At 39.9% G+C, this 26,470-nt stretch overlaps 1 protein-coding gene across 1 annotated transcript in view; it reads left to right on the top strand.

The window, feature by feature from the left end:
- The first annotated feature begins 1,107 nt into the window (after positions 1 to 1,107).
- AATF (apoptosis antagonizing transcription factor) overlaps positions 1,108 to 26,470 on the top strand; it is a 102,915-nt gene continuing 77,552 nt past the window's right edge. Inside the window, exons 1-4 of the mRNA XM_045836604.1 lie at positions 1,108 to 1,351; positions 2,282 to 2,473; positions 5,805 to 6,236; positions 6,690 to 6,827. Coding sequence (XP_045692560.1) covers positions 1,261 to 1,351; positions 2,282 to 2,473; positions 5,805 to 6,236; positions 6,690 to 6,827 — 853 coding nt within the window. The 5' untranslated portion in view covers positions 1,108 to 1,260. The remainder of the gene's footprint in view (positions 1,352 to 2,281; positions 2,474 to 5,804; positions 6,237 to 6,689; positions 6,828 to 26,470) is intronic.

Genomic DNA, 26,470 nt, shown 5'->3' on the forward strand with positions numbered 1-26,470 from the left:
ACAGGACAGCCCCAACATCTGACTTTCTGCATCCTTTTGAGTTACTTTATGTTTAGGGATTTTTAATTCTCTACGGGTGACCTCAGATAGCTACTGGAAGGATAGACTGCTTTGTAAGCACACTTATCATCCCTTATTGCTGTTTCTATTTTCATGTTTGTCTGCCCCTCTAGGCTGATCACCATCAGGAGAGAATCAAACTTACTCATCTTCACATCTCTTCTCTGCATCTCTTCTGGCGGTGCCTGCCACACAGTGGGCAGTCAGGGAATGCTTGATGAAGGAAAGAGAATATAAAAGGATTGTATCTTTCCCTGTGCCTAAGTGTAATTAAATTGATCCTATTAAGTTTTTATATTTTGAGTCTACCCGGGTCCCTCCAATGGCAGACCTGAATATTTTTGTATTTGTAGATCAGTTCCAAGTGTTTGAGTATGCCCTCATCTTTGAACAGCAAAAATATCATCACCGATGAGTGTGCAGTAAAGCAGTAATCCCCTTCCCACCCCCTTTCCACTAACCAGACAAGACTACTTGGAGAAACTAGATAATCAATCTTTATTTAAGTACAGCCATAGCAATTTCCAATTATTCCTATTAATAAAGACGACTGCAGTCCGCCTCACAGTCACACATACACATCTCTAATGTAGGATTCCCAAATCCTGGCTGCCGCTGGGCCAGAGGCTTAAGCCGTGCCCCGGGCCCCTCCAAATTGTGAAATGCCAGACCTGCTTTAGGTCCCAGTTTGTGCATGCCCTAAAACGCACTTGAGGCTCAAGTCGCTTACAATTTACCCCCTCCTCCTTCCCAAATCGGCCACCATGCCTCGCGGCTACTTTACACTTTATTTGTAAGCACATCTTGGACAAATCTTGCGGTATATTTTAGGTAATGGGACAACGGCGACCCGCTTCGCAATTTTTGCTGAGCGCGGGGGACAGGCAAGTATCTCGCGCGTTCGCGCACCACCCAACACAGCCCCAGGGCGCACGCGCACACGCAAATGCGGCTGTACCGCGACAGTCCTTTCAGTCTCCAGCGCGCTTCCGCCTTCACTGGAGTGGTGACGCGAAGGCCCCGCCCCCTTCCGAACGCCTCCCGGAAGTTGCCAGCCCGGAGCTGGCCGCACCGCTCCGCGCGGTTCCTGGCTGAGCTGAAGAGTAGTCTCCGGGCGTGAGGAGCCAGCAGAGAGAGAGCCTCGGGGCTGGTTCCGCACGTTCTTGTGCCCGGTGCGGAGGGGAGTGAGACCTGGTGAAGATGGCTGGGCCGCAGCCCCTGGCGTTGCAGCTGGAACAGCTGTTGAACCCGAGACCACGCGAGGCGGATCCGGAGGCCGACCCAGAGGAGGGTGAGGCTGACTGGGGCGGCTAGGCCACGTGCAGAGCGGTGGGTCCGGCCCTGTGCGGACCCGGGCAGCGGGTGAGGGCCGGCATCTTGTGCGGAGGGAAACTGACTCCTGGAGGGTTGCCCCGGGGTCCGGAGGAGGGCTGCGGCTTCTGACACGCTGTCTAGACTGGGCGCTCGGGTGGGCGGAGCAGCCCTCGGGCTACGGCTTGGTTAACTGTTGATGGAGGACTGTTGCAGGGAGCCAGTCTTAGGAGCAGATTGGAAGTTATCTTGCAGGATGCTTTTACAGGAATTGCATTAGAAATGAGGAGGAGAAAGGCTCATCTGTTTTTAAAAACTCTGCCTGTCCCTAAGAATTTACTGGGAGAATGAAGTAGTAGATTTGCATGGTGATGTTTTAAGCCTCTTTAGGCCTCAAGACCCTAGCCCAGGGGCTGAACCAGACTCGGTTGTAAGCTCATGTTCCAGGTCTAGTTGGGAATAATCCTGCTTTAGGCTTGAACCAGAGAAGTGTGAGGAAGGGAGAATAATGAAGGGTAAATGTGAGTTCTGGACTGTCTTAGGAACCAGGGCTGTTTATCCAGGATAAGCAAACAAAACTCCTTAAGGGATAGGATGGAGTGAGGATAGAACGCGATGGTGGTTGACTTATAATATCTGAGTGACTGTGGAACATGGAAGAAGAATTACACTGGTTTTATGTGATCCAAGGCATAGACATATATCCTACTAGTAGATAGAGTCAGCTTTCTGTTCAGAAAGAGCAATAAGATTGAGGTCTGTATACGTTGGGAGCGAATGAGTTCCCCATTCCTGGAAGTTGGCGGGGTTTTGTAGAGGACATTCAAGTAGAAGTTGAAAGTATTGGACAGGGCTATCATTAAAGTGTCTTCTGACAGAGAGATTCTTATTACTTTCCCCCTCCCCACAGCCACTGCTGCCAGAGTGATTGACAGGTTTGATGAAGGGCAAGATGGGGAAGGTGACTTGCTGGCCGTGGGCAGTATTAGAAAACTGGCATCAGCCTCCCTCTTGGACACAGACAAAAGGTATTCTGGCAAGACCATCTCTAGAAAAGCCTGGAAGGAAGACCATTGGGAGCATCCTCCATCTGGTTCATCTGGTGAGTAGTTATATTTGCATGATTTATTTTTTTTTTTGCCTGGAACTCTTTCTTTCCTAATTTTTTCACGGTTAAAATCCCCCCCATCCTCACCCCCTGCTTTAATGAACTTTGCAAGGCTAGTCTGTGTACTCCCACCTATTATCTTAAAGAGAGACCATTGATTTGGCATTAGAAAGGGCCTTAGAGATATTCTAATTTCACTTAAAAAATGGTAATTTCACTTCATAAGGAATCTAAAGCGTGGATCTATCAAATTGCTACATTCCTTATATTTAACCTAATAGTTCACCCTAAAATGGGGTGAGAGAAAAGGCAATGTTAGATACTGCAGAGGGCTTTGAAAAAGCATTGCCTCTGATAAGCATACTGACTGATCCTTTTCCTTCAGTTTTTTCAGCCTTGCATTGGGTCACTGTATGATATCAATTTGTGAAACTAATTTTTTGCCATTGTAAAAGTAATAATCCTTCCCTATTCCCTGCAAAAGTGTTAGAAGATGTGAGCTTATAGTTTTAAAGCAGAGTGGAAGAAGGGGCCGGATATGGTAATTATTGAGTGGATGTCATTTGTTTTTCTTCAGAGAGGTCAGAACTGCTATGTTGAGAATCCATAGATAATATGAAATAAACTTCCACTTAGGTTATGATACTGTTTTTCGCTGTGTATAATGTGCACTTTTTTTGCCCGAATTTTTTAGGGAAAAATAAGGATGTGCATTATACATGGGTAGTATCTGAAATACCTTGTATCTATTCTTGTGTTTTGTAATTATTTGTTACATAAAATTTCTTGTACCATAATATGTTAAAAAATAAATGCTAAAGTTCCTTTACAATACAAAACAAGTATCTAAATATAAATGAATAAAAAACTTAATTAAACAGTGAAAACAGAAGATTTTTTTTCCTGAAAGTTTGGGTCAACAACGTGAGTGTTCATTATACACAGGAGCATGTTATATATGGCAAAATACAGTGTATATGATTTAGTCCTTGATGTAGTTCTGAGGATTCCTGATAAGCTCATTTCACATTCTTTGTCTAGAGACTGATAAAAAGACCAGTATGTGACAAATGTCATATTTATTGAGCTCTCACCATGTGTCAGGCACTGTGGTGAGCCCTTTAAGTTCTAAGAGCCTGGGACACAATAAATCCTTATTACATATATCATCTCATTCAATCTTCCAAATAGCTTTGTGAGCTTGGTATTATTTATTCCCATTTTATACGTAAAGAAATTGAGGAACAGGTTGGTTAAATAACTTATTCAAGGTCATGTAGGTAGTAAGTAGAAGATCCTGGACTTAAATAAGAAAGTCTTACTCCAAGATTTTTATTCTTAATTAGTCCTTTTTAAAAAATAATTTTTTTTTATTCATTTTTAGACAGAGGAGGAGGGAGGGAGAAAGAGGGAGAGAAACATCAATGTGTGCTTGCCTCTTGTGCACCCCCTACTGGGGACCAGGTCTGCAGCCCAGGCATGTGCCCTAACTGGGAATTGAACTGGTGACCCTCTGTTTTGCAGGTGGGTGCTCAATCCACTGAGCCACACCAGCCAGGGCTATAGGAATGTTTCTTAATCTGAGAAATGGCAGACCTTTAAAGAACTTTGCATTTAGTTTTTGTGTTTATATTTTTGATAGCCTTCTCTGTGTCTTGAGTTAATATGTAGTTTTTAAAAGAAGTACTGACCTCAACTTTAACTGGAACATAATCAACAAAAGAAAAAGTCAAGCAAAATATAACCAGAGACATTGAAATTAAGAATAATCTGACAGTAACCAGAGGGGAGGTAGGAAGGGGTAATAGGGGGAAGGGTTTTCATGAACTGCTCTAAAGGACACAGGGACAAAACAAGGGGGAGGGTGGAAGCACGGGAGGGAGGTGGGTTTGGCTAGGGTGGGGGAGAGTGGTGGAGGGAAAATGCAGACAACTGTAATTGAACAGCAATAAAATAATTAAAAAAAAAGTACTAAAGGCCTCTCAGATCTTTGTTTTATTGTTGGCGACTGGTCCCTGTATCTAATAATTATGTTTGCTGTACATGGGACCTTTATGTTCTACCATGGAAGAGATAGGAAAATCAGTAAGAACCTTAATCAGGTGATACCCTAAGAATAAGTAAAACCAGGGCCCTTAACTAACATTCCATTTACTGTAGGATCAAGTTCAAATTCCTTCCTACTAGAGGTAAGACACTCCTGATTTGGTCCCTGGGCAACTCTGTGGGCTCATGTCCTGCATTCTGTACTCTAGTGTACTCTTATGGTGCTAGACCTTTGCATATGCTGTTTTCTCTTTTCTTTCCCCTTTCTATGTCTGTTGAGCTGTTACCATATGCTTAATAAGTAAAATTACAATATCTCATACACATCCCTCACCTTTTCAGTAGAGTTAGGTGGTTCCTTCTCTATAATTTATACTAATAACATTGTAACATAATTATTGGTATGTATATCTACCACTCCCACCAGACTATGAGGCCTTCCTCATAGGTGTCACATTCTATTAGTCATTCCTTGGCATTTTTCTATGCCTGGCTCATAGTAGGTGCTTACAAAGTATATAATAAATAGTGTACACTTGTGTAATAGAGATGGTGCATTTGGGATAGTTGATGACCTATATCAACTATACATTTAAAAATATTTTTATTTATTTTCTAATCCTCATCTGTGAACATTTTTTTCATTGCTTTTAGTGAGAGAGGAAAGGAAGGAGAAAGAGAGGGAGAGAAACATTGATGTGAGAGGAAAACATATATCAGTTGCCTCTTGTACACACCCTGACTGGGGACCGAACCCACAACCTGGGCATGTGCCCTGACTGGAGCTGGTGACCATTTGCCTTGTGGAATGATGCCCAACCAGTCAAGGCGTAACATATATTTTTTTAGATACAGGTTTGGGAAAACTGGTAATTCTTTCATATCTGTTGAAATCTGGCCCTTTAAGGTCTAGAACAAAAGCTATATCTTCCTTACAGCTTTGCTTAAATTCACTTGTCCCCACAGTTAAAATGTCCCCCTTCTCTGGGTTATTAAAACTTTGTCAAAGCACTTTCAAGTCTTTTCTGTGTTATAGTTTTACAAGTTTTTCCCACTAGAACCTTTCGTTAGGATAGGATTAATGTTTTGTTCATCTTTGCTTCTCCGTTAGCATTTTAGAGGTAGTAGATGTGTAATAAATATTGTACACTGAATACAATGTACAATATATATTTTTTATATTGATAACTGCCATGGTCCTTTAGATGAAATAAAAAAATATGGCCTGGTATTTGCCTCAATGTAACATCCATTATTCCTTCTTCTCTCCCTTGTTTAGATAAGGAAATATCTGATGAGGAAGAGTCTGGAGATGGCGATTCCGAGGGGCTGGGTCTGGAGGAATCCGATGAGGATGCTATGAGTGCTGCTGAGGAACAGGACAGTGGTGACGATGGGGACAGTAGTCAGGCCTGGAGGAAGGGGAGCAGAAGCCACTCCAAGAAAACGCGAGGCTTCAGTATCCAGCACATCAGTGACTTTGAAAAATTTACTGAAGGAATGGATGACCTTGGTAGCAGTGAGGAGGAGGAAGATGAAGAGGAGGAGAGTGGCATGGAAGAAGGCGATGGGGAAGAAGACTTTGAGGGTGCCAGTGAGGAAGAAGTGGCTAAAGACAAGAACAGCGAAGATGATGGTGTGGTGATGACCTTCTCCAGTGTCAAAGTTTCCGAGGAAGTGGAGAAAGGCAGAGCTGTGAAGAACCAGATAGGTTTGTACATGGTTTGTTCTTTGCTTATTTTTCAGAGTGTCTGCATTTGATGTCCTTTTTATTTGTTTATTTGTTTTTGGCTGTTCGCTCTCTCCTGTGTCCTTCCAATTAGTTTGCGACATGCCCCACTTACCTAGAAGCCTAAAGCCCCATTCCTCTACGCTTAGCCAGCCATTTCTACCCTGAGCTGCTTAGCTGGTTCTGCTCTAGTACTTCTGGCAACTGTGGAAGATTGAAGAGAAGAGTGTTTTCTCCTCTCTTTGGGCTTTAGCATTCTCTCTCATGTAGCAAATATTTGCTTCTAAGATACTGAATTTATTTACTGTAATAGAGAGTGTTCCCATGGCATGAAACTGATAAAGCTGTGCTGCTTAGAGACTGGTGTGATTTCCTATCCCTTGCACCCCTCCCCTCTACAGAAAGATTGTAATGGAATTCTTTTTTCTTTCTCAGCACTGTGGGACCAGCTCTTGGAAGGAAGGATCAAACTACAAAAAGCTTTGTTGACTACCAATCAGCTTCCTCAACCAGATGTTTTCCCTATTTTCAAGGACAAAGGTGGCCCAGAGTTTGCCAGCGCCCTAAAAAACAGTAAGAACACTTACACCGTATTGGGATACTTTGCAGCACCACGTAGTTGAAGAAGAGATGTGGTTTTAGTGATAATATGGTATAAAATAGTAGTTTTAACCTTAAAAATAGAAATATAGGTCTGTTATCAAATGAAGATAACTTTGATTGAAATGGATTGGGTGCTCTAGTCATGTTTGTTCAGTTTTTTTCTTACCTGCCCCTCTCTTCGGCTTTCCGAGTTACTTCTTTTAATGCTCAGAGAACCCTCTTTGAAAATCTGCTGTAACAGAAAGGGAGAGAAGGAGCAACTACACTCAGTTCATTCGAGTTGGCTGTATCGCATACTTAAAAGATGACTTTTTGTTGCTGTGGTTGTTGGGAGGTTTCTAGAACATGCTAAGATGACCTCACTCATCTCCTTCGGGTCGCCCAGAGTGAGGACAGGTGATGACTGGACAGAGGGAGCGAAACATTTCAGAAGAGAATTGCTGAGCTGTGAAAACCAAAAATTTTAGAAGCAAAAAAAACTTCAGAAATATTTTGTTTCCTAGTCCCTTCATTTTACAGATGAGAGAACTGTGGCTCATAGAGAATGAATGGCCCAAAGTTACAGAGCTTGTTCATGCATGGCAGAGAGAAAACTCCAGCTTTTATGCCTTTCTTTTTTTTTAATTTAAAATATTTTTTCCTTATTGATTTTAGAGAGAGAGGAAAAAACATTGATTTATTACTCCACGTGTTGATGCATTTATTGGTTGATTTTTGTATGTGCCCTGTCCAGGGATTGAACCCACAGCCTTGGCGTGTTGGGATGACATTCTAACCAACTGAGCTACCTGGCCAGGGCACCGTAGGTCTGAGGTAGAGGCAGATTTGGGGCTAGTGTGATTGAAATTGCTATTCCTCATTTATGTGCTGAGACTTAGTGTTTGCATTTGCTCTTTAAAGTTTATTTTTATATTATCATAGAGTTAGGGTTGGAAGGGACCTGAGGAGAATGTCTGATTTGGTATCTGCCTTTAGGGACAATCACCTTGAACCATTCAAAGTAAATACGTATGTAGGATTTCTAGGGAAGGGCATTCTGTGGAACTTTTATATAGAAGAAGTGGTTTAATTAGGAATTGGAACTTCCTAGAGTCTAGTCTTTAGGTAGTATGTCCTGCTGTACTTGAAGTCTGTTTACTATGTGAAAGACCTTCAGGAGCCCTGCAGATACTATGAGGGTGGGACTTTTATATCTTCTCCCTCAGCTTTTCCCCTTTCTCCCTTAAATAAATGATGTAGATTGGCAGTTTTCAAAATTTTTGAGATTTTTTTTAGCACTTTCCTGCTTTTTGTTGCCCTAGTACCCTAATTCTTGGTTTGCTTTGAATGAGTCCCAGACTGCTGTAGGTTAAATGCCTGAAATGTTTTGCTAAAGAACTTTTCCATTTTTTGCTTATTGTACTCTTATTGCATGAGCCTTCCCATTTTTTTTCTGAGTCATCTTAAAATACTGATGTTTTAAGGGTTAGTCAGTATCAGATATAATGGACACATTTTTTTTCTTGTATACAATTTAATTTTTAGCTACTTCAGTGTTATTTAACTTTTATTTTACAACAGTTCTGATCTTTTTAATCTGTCTTTTTTTGTTTTTGTTTTTTGCATTTAATCAATTGACTCTTTGCCTCATCGGTGACCTCCAGTTAATCTGACAGATGTCTGTTAATCTGATGTGGTGGGTTATGGTGAAAGAGGGAGAAGAAAGGAACGTTTGTTCAGTGTCGCATATTCTAAGATGGCAGAGTGGGGAGTTTTCTAATAACCAGAAATTCTGCACAGCTGACAAGTAGTTAATTTTTGTTTGTTTACAACCTTCTTATGACAGTATGACAAGTATGTTATAGACCTGCCTGTCTTGGTAAACACAGTTTAAGAACAATTTCTTGACTATAGTCTGAGGGGGTATATAGCCCAGGGGTAGAGCATTTGACTGCAGATCTTGACTACATTACTCTGGGTGAAGAATCTATACTATGTGATAACGCTGGTGTGGAACATAAGCTGAATTTGCACTGACCTCAGAACGAACACTGGAAATTACTGTGTTTAACTAAATCTCTTTTCAGTTTGCTTGGTTTTACAGAAATTCAAGTCAGGATGCCTAGGTTTAGATTTCATCTCTGTGACTGTGGGCAACTTACTTAACATCTTACTAAAATGGTGATAATAAGGTTGTGAGGATTAAAGGACATAATATAAAGCATTAGCACAGTGGCTGGCACACAGCACCCCATGAATGTTAGGTATGGGCACTATCTTTTTGTGCTGAAAGAGGCATTTGGCAATATTCAGCTATGCGAATGATGGTCATCATTGTAACAAACTATCATCCACACTGTCTTCAGAGTTTTCTTGGATGTTTTATCAGTATTCATATTCCATATATAATTTAAATCAACCATTTGTTCTAGAAAGTGGGTAGTGTTATATTCCACTATAATACTTAAAATTCAGCTTCTGCCTCTGACGCCTATGGAAAGGTGAGTAGAGATTTCCCTGTTGCCAAACTCAGAGTGCTGCCTCCCTGAAATGTTCAACCTTTCCTTGAAAAATTTCCCTTTGGCTTTGGTGACACTGCATATGCTGTTGGGTTCTCCTGCCGTTCTGATTTCTTCTCATCTCAGATTCTTCTTTTGTCCTCCCAATGTCAGTTCTGTTACATTTCAGATCCTGTCCTCAGGTAGTGTTTTCTTGACATATTTTCTTCTTGGCACTGTCATTTAGTCTCATAGTCCTAATGATAGCCTCTAAAACAGCACACTTCCAGCTGTATTTGAGTCACAGTAAACTTCTGAGCATGTCTTTGTATATTTAGTGCCCTAAGCTGTACTTTGCAGAAACTAAACAAATATCTCCTTCCTTCCACAACACACATATACTTAGTCCCCAGTCACCTTGATGTTACATGTTGGTAATTAACTCTTGAACTGTGAAGTAATTTCAAAGACATTTTTGGATATTTTAGTAGCTGCATAGTGGTAAGGCATGAAGTAACCTTAGCAAAATTAAGGGATTTTTAATACATGAAACCATTTCTCTAACAAGATTAGCTTTTTCTCTGATTTTACTTTAAAAAGTTCTACAGTATTAGAAGGCAGGTCTTTTAAATTGGTAGCAGTGGTATATAAGGAACAGGGCAAGTCACTTAAGGAAAACTCAGCAGGAGTTGTTTAAAAGTTTTCCTCAGGAGCTATATATCAAACCTGTATAGAAGTAGAGGGAATTGTACAATGAACATATACTGTTACCATCTAAGTAACCATCAACTCACAGCCAATCTTATTTCATCTATACCTATACTAACTCTGCCCTTACTTCTGGGTTATTTTGAAGCAAATACCAGACATCCTATCATTTTATCCATAAATCAACATGTATCTCTAAAAGAAAATGATTTTTAAAAAAATAATTATAATACTATCATTTCACATTAAAACGTTAACAATGATTTTTTTTAAAGATTTTATTTAGTTTTAGAGAGGAGAAGGGAGAGAGAAGGAGAGGGAAATAAACATCTATATGTGAGAGAAGCATTGATAGGCCGCCCCTTGCACGCCTCCAGCTGTGCACCTGACCCGCAACCCAGGCATGTGCCCTGATGGGGAATCTAACTGGAGACCTTTCAGTTTGCAGGCCGGCACTCAGTCCTTTGAGCCACACCAGTCAAGGCAATGATGATTTTTTAATAAGCATAACTGATTTGAATGGATGAGTATTCCTGTAACAGGCACTCTCTACTATCTTTTTCAGACTTTGCTCTATAGCTTTAAATGAAGTGATTAACGGAAAGCCAAACTTCAGCCATAATAAGTTGACCTTTTAGTGAAATGCATGTTATTAATGTACTTAATGAGATGCATTACAAACTGCAGTGAGCACCATGTTTCATTACAGGTCCAAAATGCAATATTATTAAAGACCTTTAATAGAAACAATGGTTGACATTTTGATATTTCCCATAAGCAAAAAAATCCAAGAACACACTATAATGTAATATAAATATAGAGGCAGTGTTGGAATTTTTTACTTGCCTAAGAGTGTAAAAACAAATTCCATTATTAATAAATTACCTTTTGTTTGCTCCCCCTCATCTTTCCACTTGTAGTTCATAGTCATCCTCTTATCTTTTTGTGGCCCTTCCCCTACTCCTTCAACTATTTTGACTTGAGTAGCTTAAAAAATTTAATGTTTATTTCACCTCAGCCCTAATAGATACCTTAAAGAATAACTTTTAAAATTTTGAGTAAGTCATGGAAAGCCACAGAGCATTGGTAATGTTTCTGTGTTGTTTTTAATTTTACTTATTTTTAAGTAGGCAGTACATTCACATGGCTCAAAAGTCAAAAGATGCTAACAACTATGTAGAATTCTCCTTCTCACTCTTGTACCCTTGCCACCCAGTTCTCTCTCCTATAGGCAACAAATACTATCAGCACACTCCTCCCCTTTTTAATTACTTAGTTGCCTTGGGTGACAAATTCATGAACATCTTTTTCAGTGTTCTCTCAATTAACACTTTATGGGTTCATGGCAGAGTTCTTGCAAATGATCTGTAGAACCCTGAAACATTCTTAATTACTTGGAATAGGTTTGAGAATTACTTGGGCCTCAGGTACTTACAAGCTTCTCCAAGAGTAGCATGGTGTAGGATTAAGGACCTTTATTACTGTGGACTTCATCTAGCCAAGATAATGCAAGATTGGTCTTTTTGTTTCAGCCTATGGCTATCGTTTTAAAAATAGCTTTACTGTTTTAATTATAAAATTATGTCATGCTTCCTTCAAAGATTCAGGAAATACACAAAAGGATAAGAAGAAAATAAGGATTACCTGTAATCCTGCTACCCAGAGGTAACTACAGTTGTCATTTTGATGAATATTCCTTCAGACCTTTTTCTGTACTTGCATACATACCCTCTTTTTTTTTAAACAAAAATGGAATCTGTACTATTTTGTAAGTTTATTTTTTCTACTTAATATATCATTTCATGTCAGTATATTTAGATGTATGTCAACATTTTTAGTAGCTACGGAATATTCCATTTTATAGGTTTATTGCAATTTGTTTAACCAATCTGTATTAATGGATGCTTAGGTTTATTCTAGTTTTTCACTTTTTTCTTTTTTTAAAATATATTTATTGATTATGCTATTACAGTTGCCCCCATTTTTCTCCCTTTGCCCCCTCCACTTGGTACCCCCATTCCCTCTGGCTGTACTCCCACTTACTTTATGTCCATGGGTCATGCATATAAGTTCTTTGGCTACTCCGTTTCCTATGCTGTTCTTAACATCCCCCTGCCTATTCTGTACCTACCAATTTGTACTTCTTAATCCCTGCACCTTTTCCCTCACTCTGCCCCTTCCCCCTCCCAACTGATAACCCTCCATGTGATCTCCTTATCTATGATTCTGATTCCGTTTTGCTTGTTTGCTTAGTTTGTTTTTAGATTCAATTGTTGATAGTTGTGAGTTTATTGCCATTTTAATGTTCATAGTTTTGATCTTCTTTTTCTTAAATAAGTCCCTTTAGCATTTTATATAATAATGTCTTGGTGATGATGAACTACTTTAAGTTTACCTTGTTTGGGAAGCACTTCATCTACCCTTTGATTTTAAATGATAGCTTTGCTGGATAGAGTAATCTAGGTAGTAGGTCCTTGCTTTTCATCACTTTGAATACTTCTTGCCAGTCCCTTCTAGCCTTGAGTTTCTCGGTTTCTTTTGAGAAATCAGCTGACAGTCCTATGGGAACTCCTTTGTAAGTAACTGTCTGCTTTTCTCTTGCTGCTTTTAAGATTCTCTCATTGCCTTTAACCCTTGGCATTTTAATTATGATGTGTCTTAGAGCAGGCCTCTTTGCATCCATCTTGTTTGGGATTCTCTGTGCTTCCTGGACTTGTATATCTATTTCCTTTGCCAAATTAAGGAAGTTTTCTTTCATTACTTTTTCAAATAAGTTTTCAGTTTCTTGCTCTGTCTCTTTTCCCCTTTGGTACACCTGTGATTCAAATGTTGGCACGTTGGAAGTTGTTCCAGAGGCTCCTTTCCCTATCCTCATTTTTAAAAAAATTTTTTCTTGCTGTTCTGATTGAATGTTTTTTTATTCCTTATATTCTAAATCATTGATTTGATTATCAGCTCCATCACTCCACTGTTGATTCCCTGTAAATTTTTCTTTATTTCACTTATTGTAACCTCCATTTCTGCCTGGGTCTTTTTTATGCTGTTGAAGTACCCAGTGAGTTCCTGGAGCATCCTAATAACCTGTGTTTTGAACTCTGCATCTGGTAGGTTGCTTATCTCAATTCCTTTAAGTTCTTTTTCTGGAATTTTGATCTGCTCTTTCATTTGGGCCATGTTTCTTTGTCTCCTCATTTTGGCAGTCTCCTTGTGTTTGTTTCTATGTATTAGGTAGAGCTGCTTCGACTCCCTGTCTTAGTAGTGTGGCATGTTGTAGGAAAGCATACCCGAAAATTGGGTGGGATAGAGTCTTAGGTAAGACTAGGGTAGGGCAACCTGTGTGAACCAGCTGGATGGAGTCCGGACATGGTGTTGCTGCTCTCTGGCTCTGTGTAGCAGAGGGCTCAGAAAAGGGACAGTGGCCACTGCCTGGCCTATGGAGTTTTGTCTGGAAGGGTGATGTCCCCTGGCACTTGCCCTGATGCCAGACACTTTAGTTTCTCCTGTATGCCACTGATGCCCTTCCAGCTGCTGCCCCAGTGCTGGAGCTCGAATGGAGTGAGTCTGCGTAAGTCCTAAGTATGTTGTGGGCCCTTTAAGAGGAGGCACCTGAGAATTTCAGTTTTTCCACCACCCCAACCCCCACTGGTTCTTATAGCCAGAAGTCATGGGGACTTAATCTTCCTGGCACTGGGACCTTGGGCTGAGTGGTTTGGTGTAGGGCTGGGATCCTTCCTCCTGAGGTATCCCTCCTGACTTTTATCCACCACACGTGGGTTTGGGACTGCCTGCTCCACCTCTCCACATCTCAGGCTCTCCATATCTCCGCCTCTCCTACGCATCTGGATGGATGTGATTTCTTTTAATTCCTTGGTGGTTGGGCTTTCATATAGCTGGATTTTCTGACGATTCTGGGTGATAGTTGCTCTGTAGTTTAGTTGTAATGTTTGCTGTGGTTGTGCCAGAAGCCATGTTTACTTACGCCCCCATCTTGTGATTTTCTGAGTTAGGACCCTGAGGGTGTGCAGTGTCCAGCTTTGGTGGCTTTTCCCTTTTCTCCATCAGAAACTGGGGGTGAGGCTGACATCGGTGTCGCGCATGTGTGTAGGTCGCTGCAAGGCTGCAGGGTTGCGTGTGGCTGGAGCAGGAGTTGGTGTGCGCTATGTGGAGACCAGACCGGTCAGTGTGAGCTAGTTAGCTGAGGGAGCTAGTTTTTCACTTTCATAAATCAGGCTTTGAAAAGAGGTACTGTCCAATAGAAATATAATGCAAGCCACATATGTAATTGTAAATTGTCTAGTAACCACATTAAAAAAGTAAAAAGATATAAAATTAATTTTTGTAATATTTAATCCAATATATCAAAATTGATTTTAATTTTAACATGTAGTCAGTATATGACTATAAATGAGATACTTTTGTGTATTTTTTTTCATGTCAAGTCTTTGAAATCCAAATTGTATTCTACACTTACAGTGCATCTCTAGATTTAGACTAACCACCTTTCGAGTACTCAGCACTCACATGTGTCTAGTAGATACTGTATTGGGTAGTACATGTCTGTATTCCCTGGAAATGCAGTTGTCAGGACAAGGGATTGTGTGGTACTCTTTTAAAAAAAGGGCTTTTGGAATATGTTGAAAAAGTGTCCCTAGAAGAAGTGTAACAGTTAAAATTCTCATCTCTAAGTTATTTTCCTATACTCCTGCCTCCGGAGTATTAATTGATCTCTTACTTTTCCTAAACTATAGGTAGGAATTGAAGGCAATCGTTTCTTGATAACTTTCTGTTTGATATTTACATAATACCTGTTGACTTAGTATTGCAATATGAGGGGGGACCCCACCCCAAAAAACCTGGAATTATCTTCTGGAGGGCAGGCTTCTTGGAATACAGGCTTCCCCTGCTGGATGATTGTTCTAGGAACCCAGCTGTATCTGTACCAGCTGGCGTTGTATGAGGGTCTGCATTCAGCTTCAGTGAATTTTTTGGAAGACTCTTTCAGCGCATTTGCCCATTTCATGATGGGTGATTTACGAGTGCACCTGCCCACACTGTGCTGAGTGTAAGCAGTTTTTGTACCCCACCCTCCCTTATTCACCTGATCTCGCCCCAAGCCACTTTTTTTTAATTACCCCCAATGAAACAAGTCCTCAAAGGGAAATGTTTTCCCAATGTGGAAGAGTTGAAACAAAAAAATGGCAAAAGCACTAAAAGGCATCAAAATTGATGAGTTCAAAAACTGTTTTGAGCAGTGGAGAAAATGTCGATAGGTGTATTGCATCAAATGGAGAGTACTTTGAAAGTGACTGAAGTTTAAACATACAGAAATAACTGCATACTTTTTAATAAATTTTGGGGTTTTTTGGGTCCCCCTTCATATATGCTATGTTTTGTGTATTTGTTAGGGAATGAGCTCTGTGTAGGAAGACTTTTGGTCCCTCTCAAGCTACTACCTAATTTGTTCAACTTGGTTATTAGGCACTTTATGATACATACAGAGTTAAGTTGGATCACAGGTGAAACCAGGAGGAGTGTCACATTGTTCCACAGTAATGCCACCTACCCTGAAAAGATGAGATTTAGATGGGTCACAGAGCTGTGAAAGCTTCAAAACTCCTGAAACCAATCTAGTTAGAAAATTTGTTTTTTTTCTTTTTTTTTTTAAAGAATTTATTTAGTTTTAGAGAGAGGGGAAGGGAAGGAGATAGAGAGGGAGAGAAACACCATTGTGTGAGAGAGAAACAGTTGCCTCTCACACGTCCGCAACTGGGGACCTAGCCCACAACCCAGGCATGTGCTCTGATCAGGAATCAAACTGGTGACCTTTTGGTTTTCAGGCTGGTGCTTAACTCACTGAGCCACACCAGCCAGGGCATGTTTTTTTGTTTGTTTTTTTTAAAGATTTTATTTATTTATTTTTAGAAAGAGGAGAGGGAGGGAGAAAGAGAGGGAGAGAAACATCGATGTACAAGAGATACAAGGTACATCAATCATTGCTTCTTGCACTCCCCCAACTGGGGACCTGGCCCGAAAACCAGGCATGTGCCCTGACTGGGAATCGATCTGGTGACCTTTCAGTTGGCAGGCTGGCACTCAGTTCACTGAGCCACACCAGCTGGGGCTGTTTTGGGTGTTTTTTGTTTTTGTTTTTTTAAGGCATTAGGGCTGTCTTCAGCTCTAGAAACAATCTTTAATAGTAATGAGTTAGAGAAGGCAGCAACTCTGGCTGGTAGTAGCTCCTAGGGGTTCCAAGCAGATTCACACTCTCTGTTATTCACGGTGAAGTTGTACACATCTCTGTATATTGGAGCCTATTCCTATGGACATTTAATTAACTCGCCTTTAACTATATGCCTGGGCTAAAGAAAAAGAGGGAGAGAGAAACAGCTTAAATAGTGCCAGCAGTTCTAGCTGCCATGTTACTCAGTGAGTGCGTGCCCTGGAGTAAGCATTGAGAGGCCAGGTAGAATCTGGTTTTGGATCAGTTATTTTTTGTTCTTGAATACTTCTCATCAGACAGACTATGAATCTAGTGTTTAAAGTTACAGCATAACCCACCCCCTCAAAGTTCCAGCATGCAGTCTTTGTGCAGCATGGTCCCTGAACACACTCATCTGTTTAATCAGTGAAGTGGTTGCATGCTCTGTGTTTGAGAATAGAAACTGTGTTGGATCTTTGGAGAGACAGCATGGTGCTGAACTTCATGGGGAATTTTAGGGATTTTTAAAGTAGTTTTGTTAGAATTTGACTTTTGCTTTAAGCTCAGACTTTAGACTGTAGAACCTAACCATTGCATAGGATGCTGCTCTGTTGTTAATGTCTTAAAACCTATTCTTAAATCATTTCACTGAAATTATACATGAATATAATAATACAGAAGCATTCAGGAAGACAAGAATCCTTTGCCTTTTATTCAGTCTCATTCAAATTCTGCTTTACTTGTATAATTTTAGATACTTTGTTTATATCTGTATTTATTTCTTTATTCTCTGGTGTGAAAGGTGAACATGTGCCTGACAGGTTAGGTGAATGAGGATTGAACAGTTACTTTTGCAGCATGGTGGGCAAAGGGGTTTGACACAACTGTTTCTAAGGGATGTTGCTTTGCAGGGGAGCAGAGAAATGGGACATCAGATGGAGAAGGATGTGGAGTCAAGAGAGAAGTATGGTGTTTGTTTTTGAGAGGAGATATATAACAGCATGATAAGAAGGGGTCCCAGAGGGGAAAACTGATGTTGCAGGAGAGGAGGGATACCTGCTGTGGCAGTGCCCTTGAGGAGGTAAGTGGAGATGGGCTGGTACACGAGAAGGGTGGCTTTGACAGCAGTATGGACAGTTGAACTGTAGTGACAGGTGAGAATACAGTGTACAGATAGACACAGATAGGTAGGAGTCTATGAAAATTTCTTCTGATCGTTCAGTTTTCTCTGAAACAGAAGCCCAGTTCATAAAGTGCTGATGAGGAATAGGGAAGGAGGTAGTAGAAATTTTGAGGATAAGATAGGAAATAGTCATTTCATCTTCCTTCCACTAGTTTTACATTCTGCCCTGCAACTACAACCAGGATTTCGATGCTTTATCCATATGTTGACCCTAAGAGTTGAAAACCAATGTTATTAGCATGTAAATAAGGTATAATATCAGGGCCGAGAAGAACTGGAAAATTACTTTTCCTTTCCTTTGGGTTCCCAGTCATGGCTCCTAGGCCACTCAAAGGAGAATATTCGTAGTTTAGTTCAAGCTAGTTCATACTTCAAGTAGAACTTTTATTACCGTCCATCAGTTGCTTAATGTCATGCTGTATTTTAGTTTGCATCACATTTGGATTATTAATTTATTAAATCATTTTTCCTTAGGCCTCTCTAATTTTCTTTTTCACCCCTTGTAGCTAGCTCAGTTTTATCATCTCAATTATTTTTCTCCAACCTTTAAATCATGCCTTCTTTTCTGTTACATTTTCCCAGTTTGAACTGGCTGTTCTCTGGGACTGATGCATGGTTGTACTCCTAGGCCTGCCTTTCATTGCTCTCCTGGGGTAGAGCTACTGTCTTCCAGCTCTCTTGTCTTCCTTTATCTCAGTCTGCTTTGTCAGTTTGTTGCCAGACATGCAAGGAGAGTAAATTATTTGAGTTCTTGTAGATTTAAAAATACTCTGTTCTCATTCTTCACTGATGGATTTTAATTGATTTGGTATAAATTTCTAGGTTGAACCCTGGCTGGTATAGCTCAGTGGATTGAGCACTGGCCTGAGAACCAAAGGGTTACCGGTTCAATTCCCAGTCAGGACACATGCCTGGGTTGCAGGCCAGGTCCCTGGTGCAGGGTGTGGGAGAAGCAACCACACATTGAAGTTTCTCTCCTTCTCTTTCTCCCTTCCCCTCTGTCTAAAAATAAATAAAAAAACTTTTAAAAATCATAAAATAAAAAAATCACATGAGATAACACAAAAGGGCTTTAAAAATTTTTTCTAGGTTGAAAATTACTTCCCTTCAGAATTTGAAAGTACTGTCCTTAGTTTCCTATTGCTACTGCAACAAATTACCACAAGCTTAGTATACAAATGGCACAAACTTATTATATTATTGTTCTGGAGGTTAGAAGTATTAAAACCAAGTTGTCAGCAGCGTTGTGCTTCTTCAGGAAACTCCAGGGGAACACTTGTGTTCTTGTCTTTTCCGGCTTCCAGAGGCTGCCTGCATTCCTGGGCTCGTGGCTCTCTGGCCCCTTCAAAACCAGCAGTCCCATCACTCTAGCCTCTCCTTTTCTGATTGACCCTACCGCCTCCCTCTTATAAAGGGCCTTGTGATTACATTGGACTGACCTGGCTAATTCAGTATCATCTTCCCATCTCAGATCCTTAACATAGTCACATCTGCAAGGTTCTTTTGCCAAGGAAGGTGACACATTCCCAGGTTCTGGGGATTAGGATGTGGGCATCTTTGGAACACCGTTCTTCAGCCTTCCTGCCACATGCCCTACTGTCTTCTGTCATTTGAATGTTAGGAATGAGAAGGTGTGGTGGTTTGAGTCACATTCCTTTGTAGGTAACTCATTGGTACTCTCTGGAAATGTTTGAATCTTCCTTTATTCCTTTTTTTTTTTTTGAGATTTTAAATATTCACTTATTTTTTTAGAGAGTGGGGAAGGGAGGGAGAAACAGAAGGAGAGAAACATTGATCAATTGCGTCTCGAAAGCCCTCATCTGAGGACCTAGCCCACAGCAGAGGCATTATCCCTGTTGAGAACTTAATGGCCACCTTTTGGTTTGTGGGCTGATGCCCAACCCACTGAGACACACTGGTCAGGAGGGCTTCCCTTTATTCTTGATTTTCTGAAATGGCCAGAAGAGATGTCTAGGTACGGGTCCTTTTCAATTCACTGTGCTGTGTACTTACTGGGTCCTTTTAGTCCAAAGATGGGTCATTCAATTTTGGGAAAATCTAATATTTCTTTAATAATTCCTTGCCTCTATTTTCTCTGTTCTCTTATAGATAATAAACCTGGATTAGTGTTGTGTCTCTTACGTGTTTGTCCTCTAACATTTTCCATCTTTTTGTGATTTTCCACGTCTGTCTTCTGAAAGACTTTGAGTTTGATTTCCAGGTTTTTTTCAATTATATTTTTAATCTCCCAGAGGTCTTTTTGTTTTTTGAATGTTCCTTTTCTATATAATTAATATACTTGGAGTATACTATATACATTTAAAGCTTTTTTGTTTTCACTTTAGTCCCTAAAATTGTTCCTATTTTCTATCAGTTTCCTGTTTACCTTGGAGTTTTCTCTCTTTTTAAAATTTTTATCCAAGTTATACATGTATGTAATTTAAGGAGTCAAATAATTCAACAAAGCTTGTTAAGAAAACTGGATTCTGCTGGCTGTGCACATCACCCACCCCCTTGCCATAACCTACTCTCCTGAAGCAACAATTAAATTTTTTATTATTTTGTTGTATTTTTTAAATCCATAGGATTTATCTTTATATCTCTAATTAATTTATTTTGTTTCTACTTGATTTTTCAGTTTTGGGCTTTATCTATTGACTCCTCATTATGAAAATGAGGATTTAACTCTCGTTCCTAGTACACTGATACATACTTTCTTATCCCTTCATGGTTATATTGCAATTTGGTTGAGCAATAGTCAGTGTTTACAATATTATGTCTATGTAAACTGTTCCCAGCTGAGCCGAGTCATATCTATGTTATTATTTTTCCTTTCTCACACACCATTTTGTTTTCTAGAGTTAATAATTGCTCCATTTTCGTTTGTTTTGTTTTCTATGCCGTAATTCAAACCCAAACTTTTTTCTGGTTATCTAAATATCACCTCAGGGTTTTCAGTGATGTCAGCTATTCTGCCAATTTATCTTCCTAAAGGAGTCTTTCTTAAAGTGTTTGACCTGCTCTAATCTGACTGTTCACCTTCTCCCATGCTAGCTGTTACGCTGGGATCTTCTCTGTATTCCAAGTCTTTCTTGGTTTACTTATGTTGGTAAAGCACAATCTCTCCTGGCTTGCTGAGAAAGGGTTCATGAGAGATTAACTTTTTTAGACATTGCTTATCTGAAAATATCTTTATTCTGTCATCACAATGACACTTATCACAATTGACTGCGTATAACATTCTAATTTTTTTTTAAATCCTCACTTGAGGACATATCTTGATTTTAGAGAGCGAGAAAGGAGGAGAGACAGAAACATACATGTGAATGAGAAACAGTGATAGGTTGCCTCCCATATGCATCTGACTAGGGATCAAACCCACAACCTAGGAATGTGCCCTGGGCAGGGATCGAACCTGCAGCCTTTTGGTGTATGAGATGATGCTCCAACCAACTGAGCCACCTGGCCAGGGCTGTGTATAGAATTCTATAGAATATTCCATTGTCTTCCACCTTCTAAAATTGCTGTTGATGAATCAGAAGTTATTCTGATTCCCGATCCTCCCTTTTTGGAAGATGGAAACTTCTCTTTGTTTGAAGAATTGTGGAATATCATGAAGTTTGCTCCTTAGCGTAAATGTGTTTTCATTCATTGTGCAGAGTACTTGCAGGGCCTTTTCATTCTGGAAACTCATCTCTTCCAGTCCTGGAAAAGTTTCTTGAAATTATTTTGTTAGTGATTTTCCCTCCTGTTTTCTCTCTTTCTGGAAGGCCTCCTATTTGGTGTTAGACTGTTCCTCTGGTTCTCTTTTTTTTCTTTCTTTTTCCAATTCTTGTTTTCTCCTCTCTCTCTCTCTCTGGTTCTACATTCTAAGACATTTCCTCAGCTTTCTTTTTTAAATTTAATCTTTGTTGAAATTTTTTTATTACCATTTAGTCCCCTTATACCTACCTCCCCCCAGCAATCACAACACTGCTGTCCATGTCCATGAGTCCTTTTTCCTTTTTGCTCCATCCCTCCATCCCTTAACTTCCCCCCTTCATCCATTCTTAGCTTTATTTTCAAAATCTTTGAGTATTTTTATTTCTTCTATTATATTTTACTTTTATTTTTCTGAGGATATACCTGATACATATGTTCTTAGGGTTCTTCCTGAATAGTCTGTTTCCTCCAAACTTTATTTTTTAACTCCTATATGACACGTTATATGTTTCCCTCAGATATTTGGTGATCCTGAGCTCTTGGTTGCCTTTTAAAAGGAGGATACCATGGGAGGGAGGGATGGGTGGGCTGGGATGGGAGTAAAGGACAGAAAACTGTACTTGAACAATGGTTAAAATAAGATTGGAAAAAAAATAATAAAAGGATGATACCCAAAAGTTGATTAGAAGCTTTGTATGGTTTTTTAAATATTTAATTTATTTATTTCTAGAGAGGGGAAAGGAGGGAGAAAGAGAGGGAGAGAAACTTCAGTGTGCGGTTGTGTGTGTCCTCTACTGGGGACCTGGCCTGCAACCCAGGATTGTGCCCTAACTGGGAATTGAACCAGCGACCCTTTGCTCCTTAGGCCCATGCTCAATCCACTGAGTTACACAAAGTCTAGAAGCTTTGTATATTTAGGTAGGGCTCTTTGTCTGTGGTTTCCATTGTAAAGTGATCGACCTGGGCCATATGGGAACCCCCAATGTCAGTATTTTTAGATTTTCGCTCTTCAAGGGATCATAGCTGCTAGAGTACTTTCAGTCTCAGCTGGGCTGCCAACATTCTAGGAAGTTCATAGCCTAGCTTGGGGATTTCAATATTCAGTCTGTGAACTTCAACTTATTCCCCTGTTTTTAACATTATGCCCTTGCCCTCAACTGTGCCTAGTACCTTACCCCTGAACACTGCCCCCACCCCCACCACTGCCCTTCTAGTTGAGATACCTTCTGTTAACTCTCTTCAAAGGATAAACCTTTAAACTTCTGCCTGAGTAAGTAAGGGGCGGATCTGGTGTGTTGACTTTTTCAAGCTCTGCCTTCCTTTCTTCTTCTGGAGATGTCTAACACCTCCAGTTCCCTAATCTTCTGGCATTTTGTTCATGGACTGTTAAATGGGATGCTTCTCGTTCTTCCCTGCTAACACGAGGCTCAGCTTGCTCAGGTTTGCTAGGTCAGTTATTTGTTCACCTGCTTTTTTAAAAAGCCTGATTCACTGAGGTATAATTGGCATACAATACCGTGCACTTAGGTCCCATTTCTCTAGTCTTGGGTTATATTACACATAAAGTTGCCATGAATGTTTGTGTACAGTAGCCCCACTTATTTGCGGGAGGTATGTTCTAAGACCCACAGTGGATGCCTGAAACAGTGGATATTAGTACCCTAATCAAGTCCTTCAACTGCTGGAGATGTGGCAGCAGCTTTTTTGTTGGCAGAAACAGCCTCTCCAGTGATTTATATAGTTTTCAAACCTATTTCTGAATCTTTGTAACCATCCCATACTTGCAGTAAGTGGCTTAGTGTCACTTGTTTCAGGGGATCCCTTGCTGAAGTCTTTGAATGGCCTCAGTGCTTTCTGGAGTGACACATTGCTGTTCGTCAGAACATGTTCTCTGTTCATGTTCCACCCACAAACTTAATACCTTTTCCATCTTAACTAAACACTATTATGCACTGTGGCCAGAACTTTTGAAGCTTGAGGTGAGACAGCTAAAGTAGCACAAATTTCTTTTCCTTCTTCACAAGTTCATGGATAGAAGATTCATTCTTACCTCAGATCTTATCAACCTTACCATATGATTTTTTTCTTTCCTTATTAAGGTGAGAACTTTCACTTTTTCAATTAAAGAAAGCACTTTAAGGCTTTTCTTTGGCATGTCCGAATTGCTAGCATCACTGCTCTTGCACTTTGGAGCCATTATTAAGTGAAATAAGGGAGATTTGACCCGAAGCACTGTGACTGTGATAGTTGGTCTGAAAACCTAGATGGCTGCTGAGTACCTAACGGATCGGTGGCTTTTATAGCGTAGATATGCTGGACCAAGGGGTGATTTGCATCCTAGGCAGGGTGAAGTGGGACGGTGAGAGATTTGATGCTCTTCAGAATGGTATGCAATTTAAAACTTATGAATTATTTATTTCTGGAATTTTTTTAAAAATTTAATTAATTAATTAATTTTTTTTAGAGAGGGAAGGGAGGGAGATAGAGAGAGAGAGAAACATCAATGTACAGTTGCTGGGGCTTATGGCCTGCAACCCAGGCATGTACCCTGGCTGGGAATCGAACCTGCAACACTTTGGTTCGCAGCCCACGCTCAATCCACTGAGCTGTGCCAGCCAGGTGGAATTTTCCATTTAATATTTTGGGACCCTTGCTAACCACTGGTAACTGAAATCTTGGAAAGCAAAACTTTAGGTAAGGGGAGCCTACTGTACATGCTTTCGTATGCACACATACTTTCACTCTTCCTGGGTGACTAAGAATGGAATGGCTGGGTCACATGGTAAGTCTATGTTTAATTTGTAAAGAAACTGCCAAGCTGTTTCCCGAAGTGGTTGTACCGTTTTACAGTTGACCAGCAGTGGATGAGTTCCACTTGCTTCACATCCCCATAAACACTTGATATGGTCAGTCTGTTCAATATTAGACATTCTCACAGTTGTTTAGTCTGTTGGCTTTTTGGCTTACCAAACTGATCTTGCTGTCATCTCTCTCATACTTGGTCTTTCCTTTGTGGGTTTATTAATTTTAAAAGTTACTTTAATCAGTGGAAGAGAATAGAGAATTCAAAAATAGAGTTTTACAAATATGGGTAATTGACTTTTTACAAAGGTTCAAAGTCAGCTCAGTGGAGACAGGATAGTCTTTTCAACAAATGGTGCTAGGACAATAGTACATTCATTTGTAAAAAAAAAAGTGACTTTCAATCTACAGTTCACAGTTTATACAAAAATTGACAGAAAACAGATCATTGACTTAAATGTAAAACATAAAACTATAAAGTAAAGAACACATGGGGAAAAATCCTCATGACTACATTAAAGAGTTCTTAGATTCGACACCAAAAATATAATGCATGAAAGAACAAACTGATGATTGGCCTAAATCAGACTTAAAATCTTTTGCTGTGTGAAAGATGTGTTCACAGAATGAAAAGACAAGCTATAGACCTAGAAAAATATTTGCAAATCACATATTTAACAGAAGACTTGTGTTCAGAATATACGAAGAGCTCTCAAAACCCAACGATAAAAAAATATCCATAAAAAAATAAACACAGAAGATTTGAACAGAGGATTCACTGAGGGAGATACATGATGACAAACAAGCACATGCAAAGATGTTCAACATAATTATTGGTGTTGAGGTAAATGCAAATTAAAACCACAATGAGATGCTACCATATACCTGTTAGAATAGCTAAAAAACAAACACCTGACAACTCCAAGTGCTAACAGGGATGCAGAGCAACTGAAACTACATCCATTGCTGGTGGGAATGCAAAATAGGATGGCCACCTTGAAAAACAGTTAAGCAGGGAGGGTTTTAAACATCATTTTATTTATTTATTTTTAGAGAGAGGGGGTGGGAGGGAGAAAGGGGAAGAGAAACATGGATCGGTTGCCTCTTGTATATGCCCCAACCAGGTACCAAACCTGCAACCCAGGCATGTGCCCTGACTGGGATGCCCAACCTGCTGAGTCACACTGATCAGGGCTAAGCAGTTGTTGTGTGTATGTGTGTGTTTAAAAATAAAGTTAAGCATGTATATGCCAAGTAATCAGCAGTCTTAGTCTTAGGTATTTACCATAGAGAAATGAAAACATATGTCCACACAAGGCATGTACATGCTCATTTATAGCAGCTTCATTCATTATCACCCAAAACTGGAAACAGCCCATATGTTCTTCAGCAGGCAAATGGGTAAACAAATTCTGGTACATTACTCAACAATAAAAAGAAACAGATGATTGATAAACGCAAAAAACATAGATGAATGTCAAAGGTGTTATAGCAGTGAAAGACTCCAGTTTTAATAGATTATGTACTTCAAAATTCCATTCAGATGACACTCTATACAAGGTCAAGACGTAAAAGGAAGGGGAGCAGATCAATGGCTGGCAAAGGTTAGGGTTGGGGAAAGGGTTTGGCTATAAAGGGGCAGCCTGCTTTCTTCTTTGTTTCATGTAAGTTTCTATTTTCCTCTTCAGTAGCTTCATTTCCTTGGAGTGTTTCCCACCTGTTTTTCCACAGTGGCTCACCGCTGAACCCTGCAGTTTGGCTTGATTGTGAGCATTTTGCTTGGATTGAGGGAGGGGCTATAAATAGTTGTGTGCTGATTCCCAGATAACTCTGGGAATATTTCTTATGGTAATGGATACATGATACAGTACTTCTAGGGATGGAAGAATGGGCTACATCAACCTATAGTGTCATTTTTACTTGAAATATATATCTTTGGTACTAAAACCTTACCCAGAAGAGAATAATAGATTACACAGAGCTTCTAGATTTTGATGTGGGTTAGAACTGAAAAATGAGATGTCTTTAAACTCTTTTTCCCTCTCTCTTTGATAAGTGATATAATGTGGTTTGGACACTCAGAGATTCCTGAGATTCCAGGTTCTGGTTGATGATTTACTGCAAAATTGCTTATAAATTGAAGTAGAAAATGTTTTGCAGACCTGGCAGCTTTCTGGCTTCACACCCATTTGTCACCCAGCATTTCCCTTTGTGTATAGAACAAGAATTAATTAGGCTGCACTGCAGGAAAAGTTTATGGCTATAATTTATATAGGATGAATTTCTTTTTAAAGAGACAGCATTGTTTTGTTATACCTATATACATGTAAGTGTGTATATATAGAGAGAGTGGTTTTTCTCCCCTTAAAGCAATGTCTTTGAGCTTCTGGAATAAACACTCATTTTTCTGTTTAATGCAAGATGTTGGTGAAATAGACGCTCTTATAGTGATTGCTTTCTGATTTAACTGTTGGTTTTTTGTTTCTGGTTTTCAAATTCATTGTATACTAGTGAGCAACACTGTTTCAGGCGTTCATTTTAG

Source organism: Phyllostomus hastatus, unplaced genomic scaffold (assembly GCF_019186645.2).
Source record: "Phyllostomus hastatus isolate PE091 unplaced genomic scaffold, TTU_PhHast_1.1 phas_contig_210, whole genome shotgun sequence".
Lineage (NCBI taxonomy): Eukaryota > Metazoa > Chordata > Mammalia > Chiroptera > Phyllostomidae > Phyllostomus > Phyllostomus hastatus.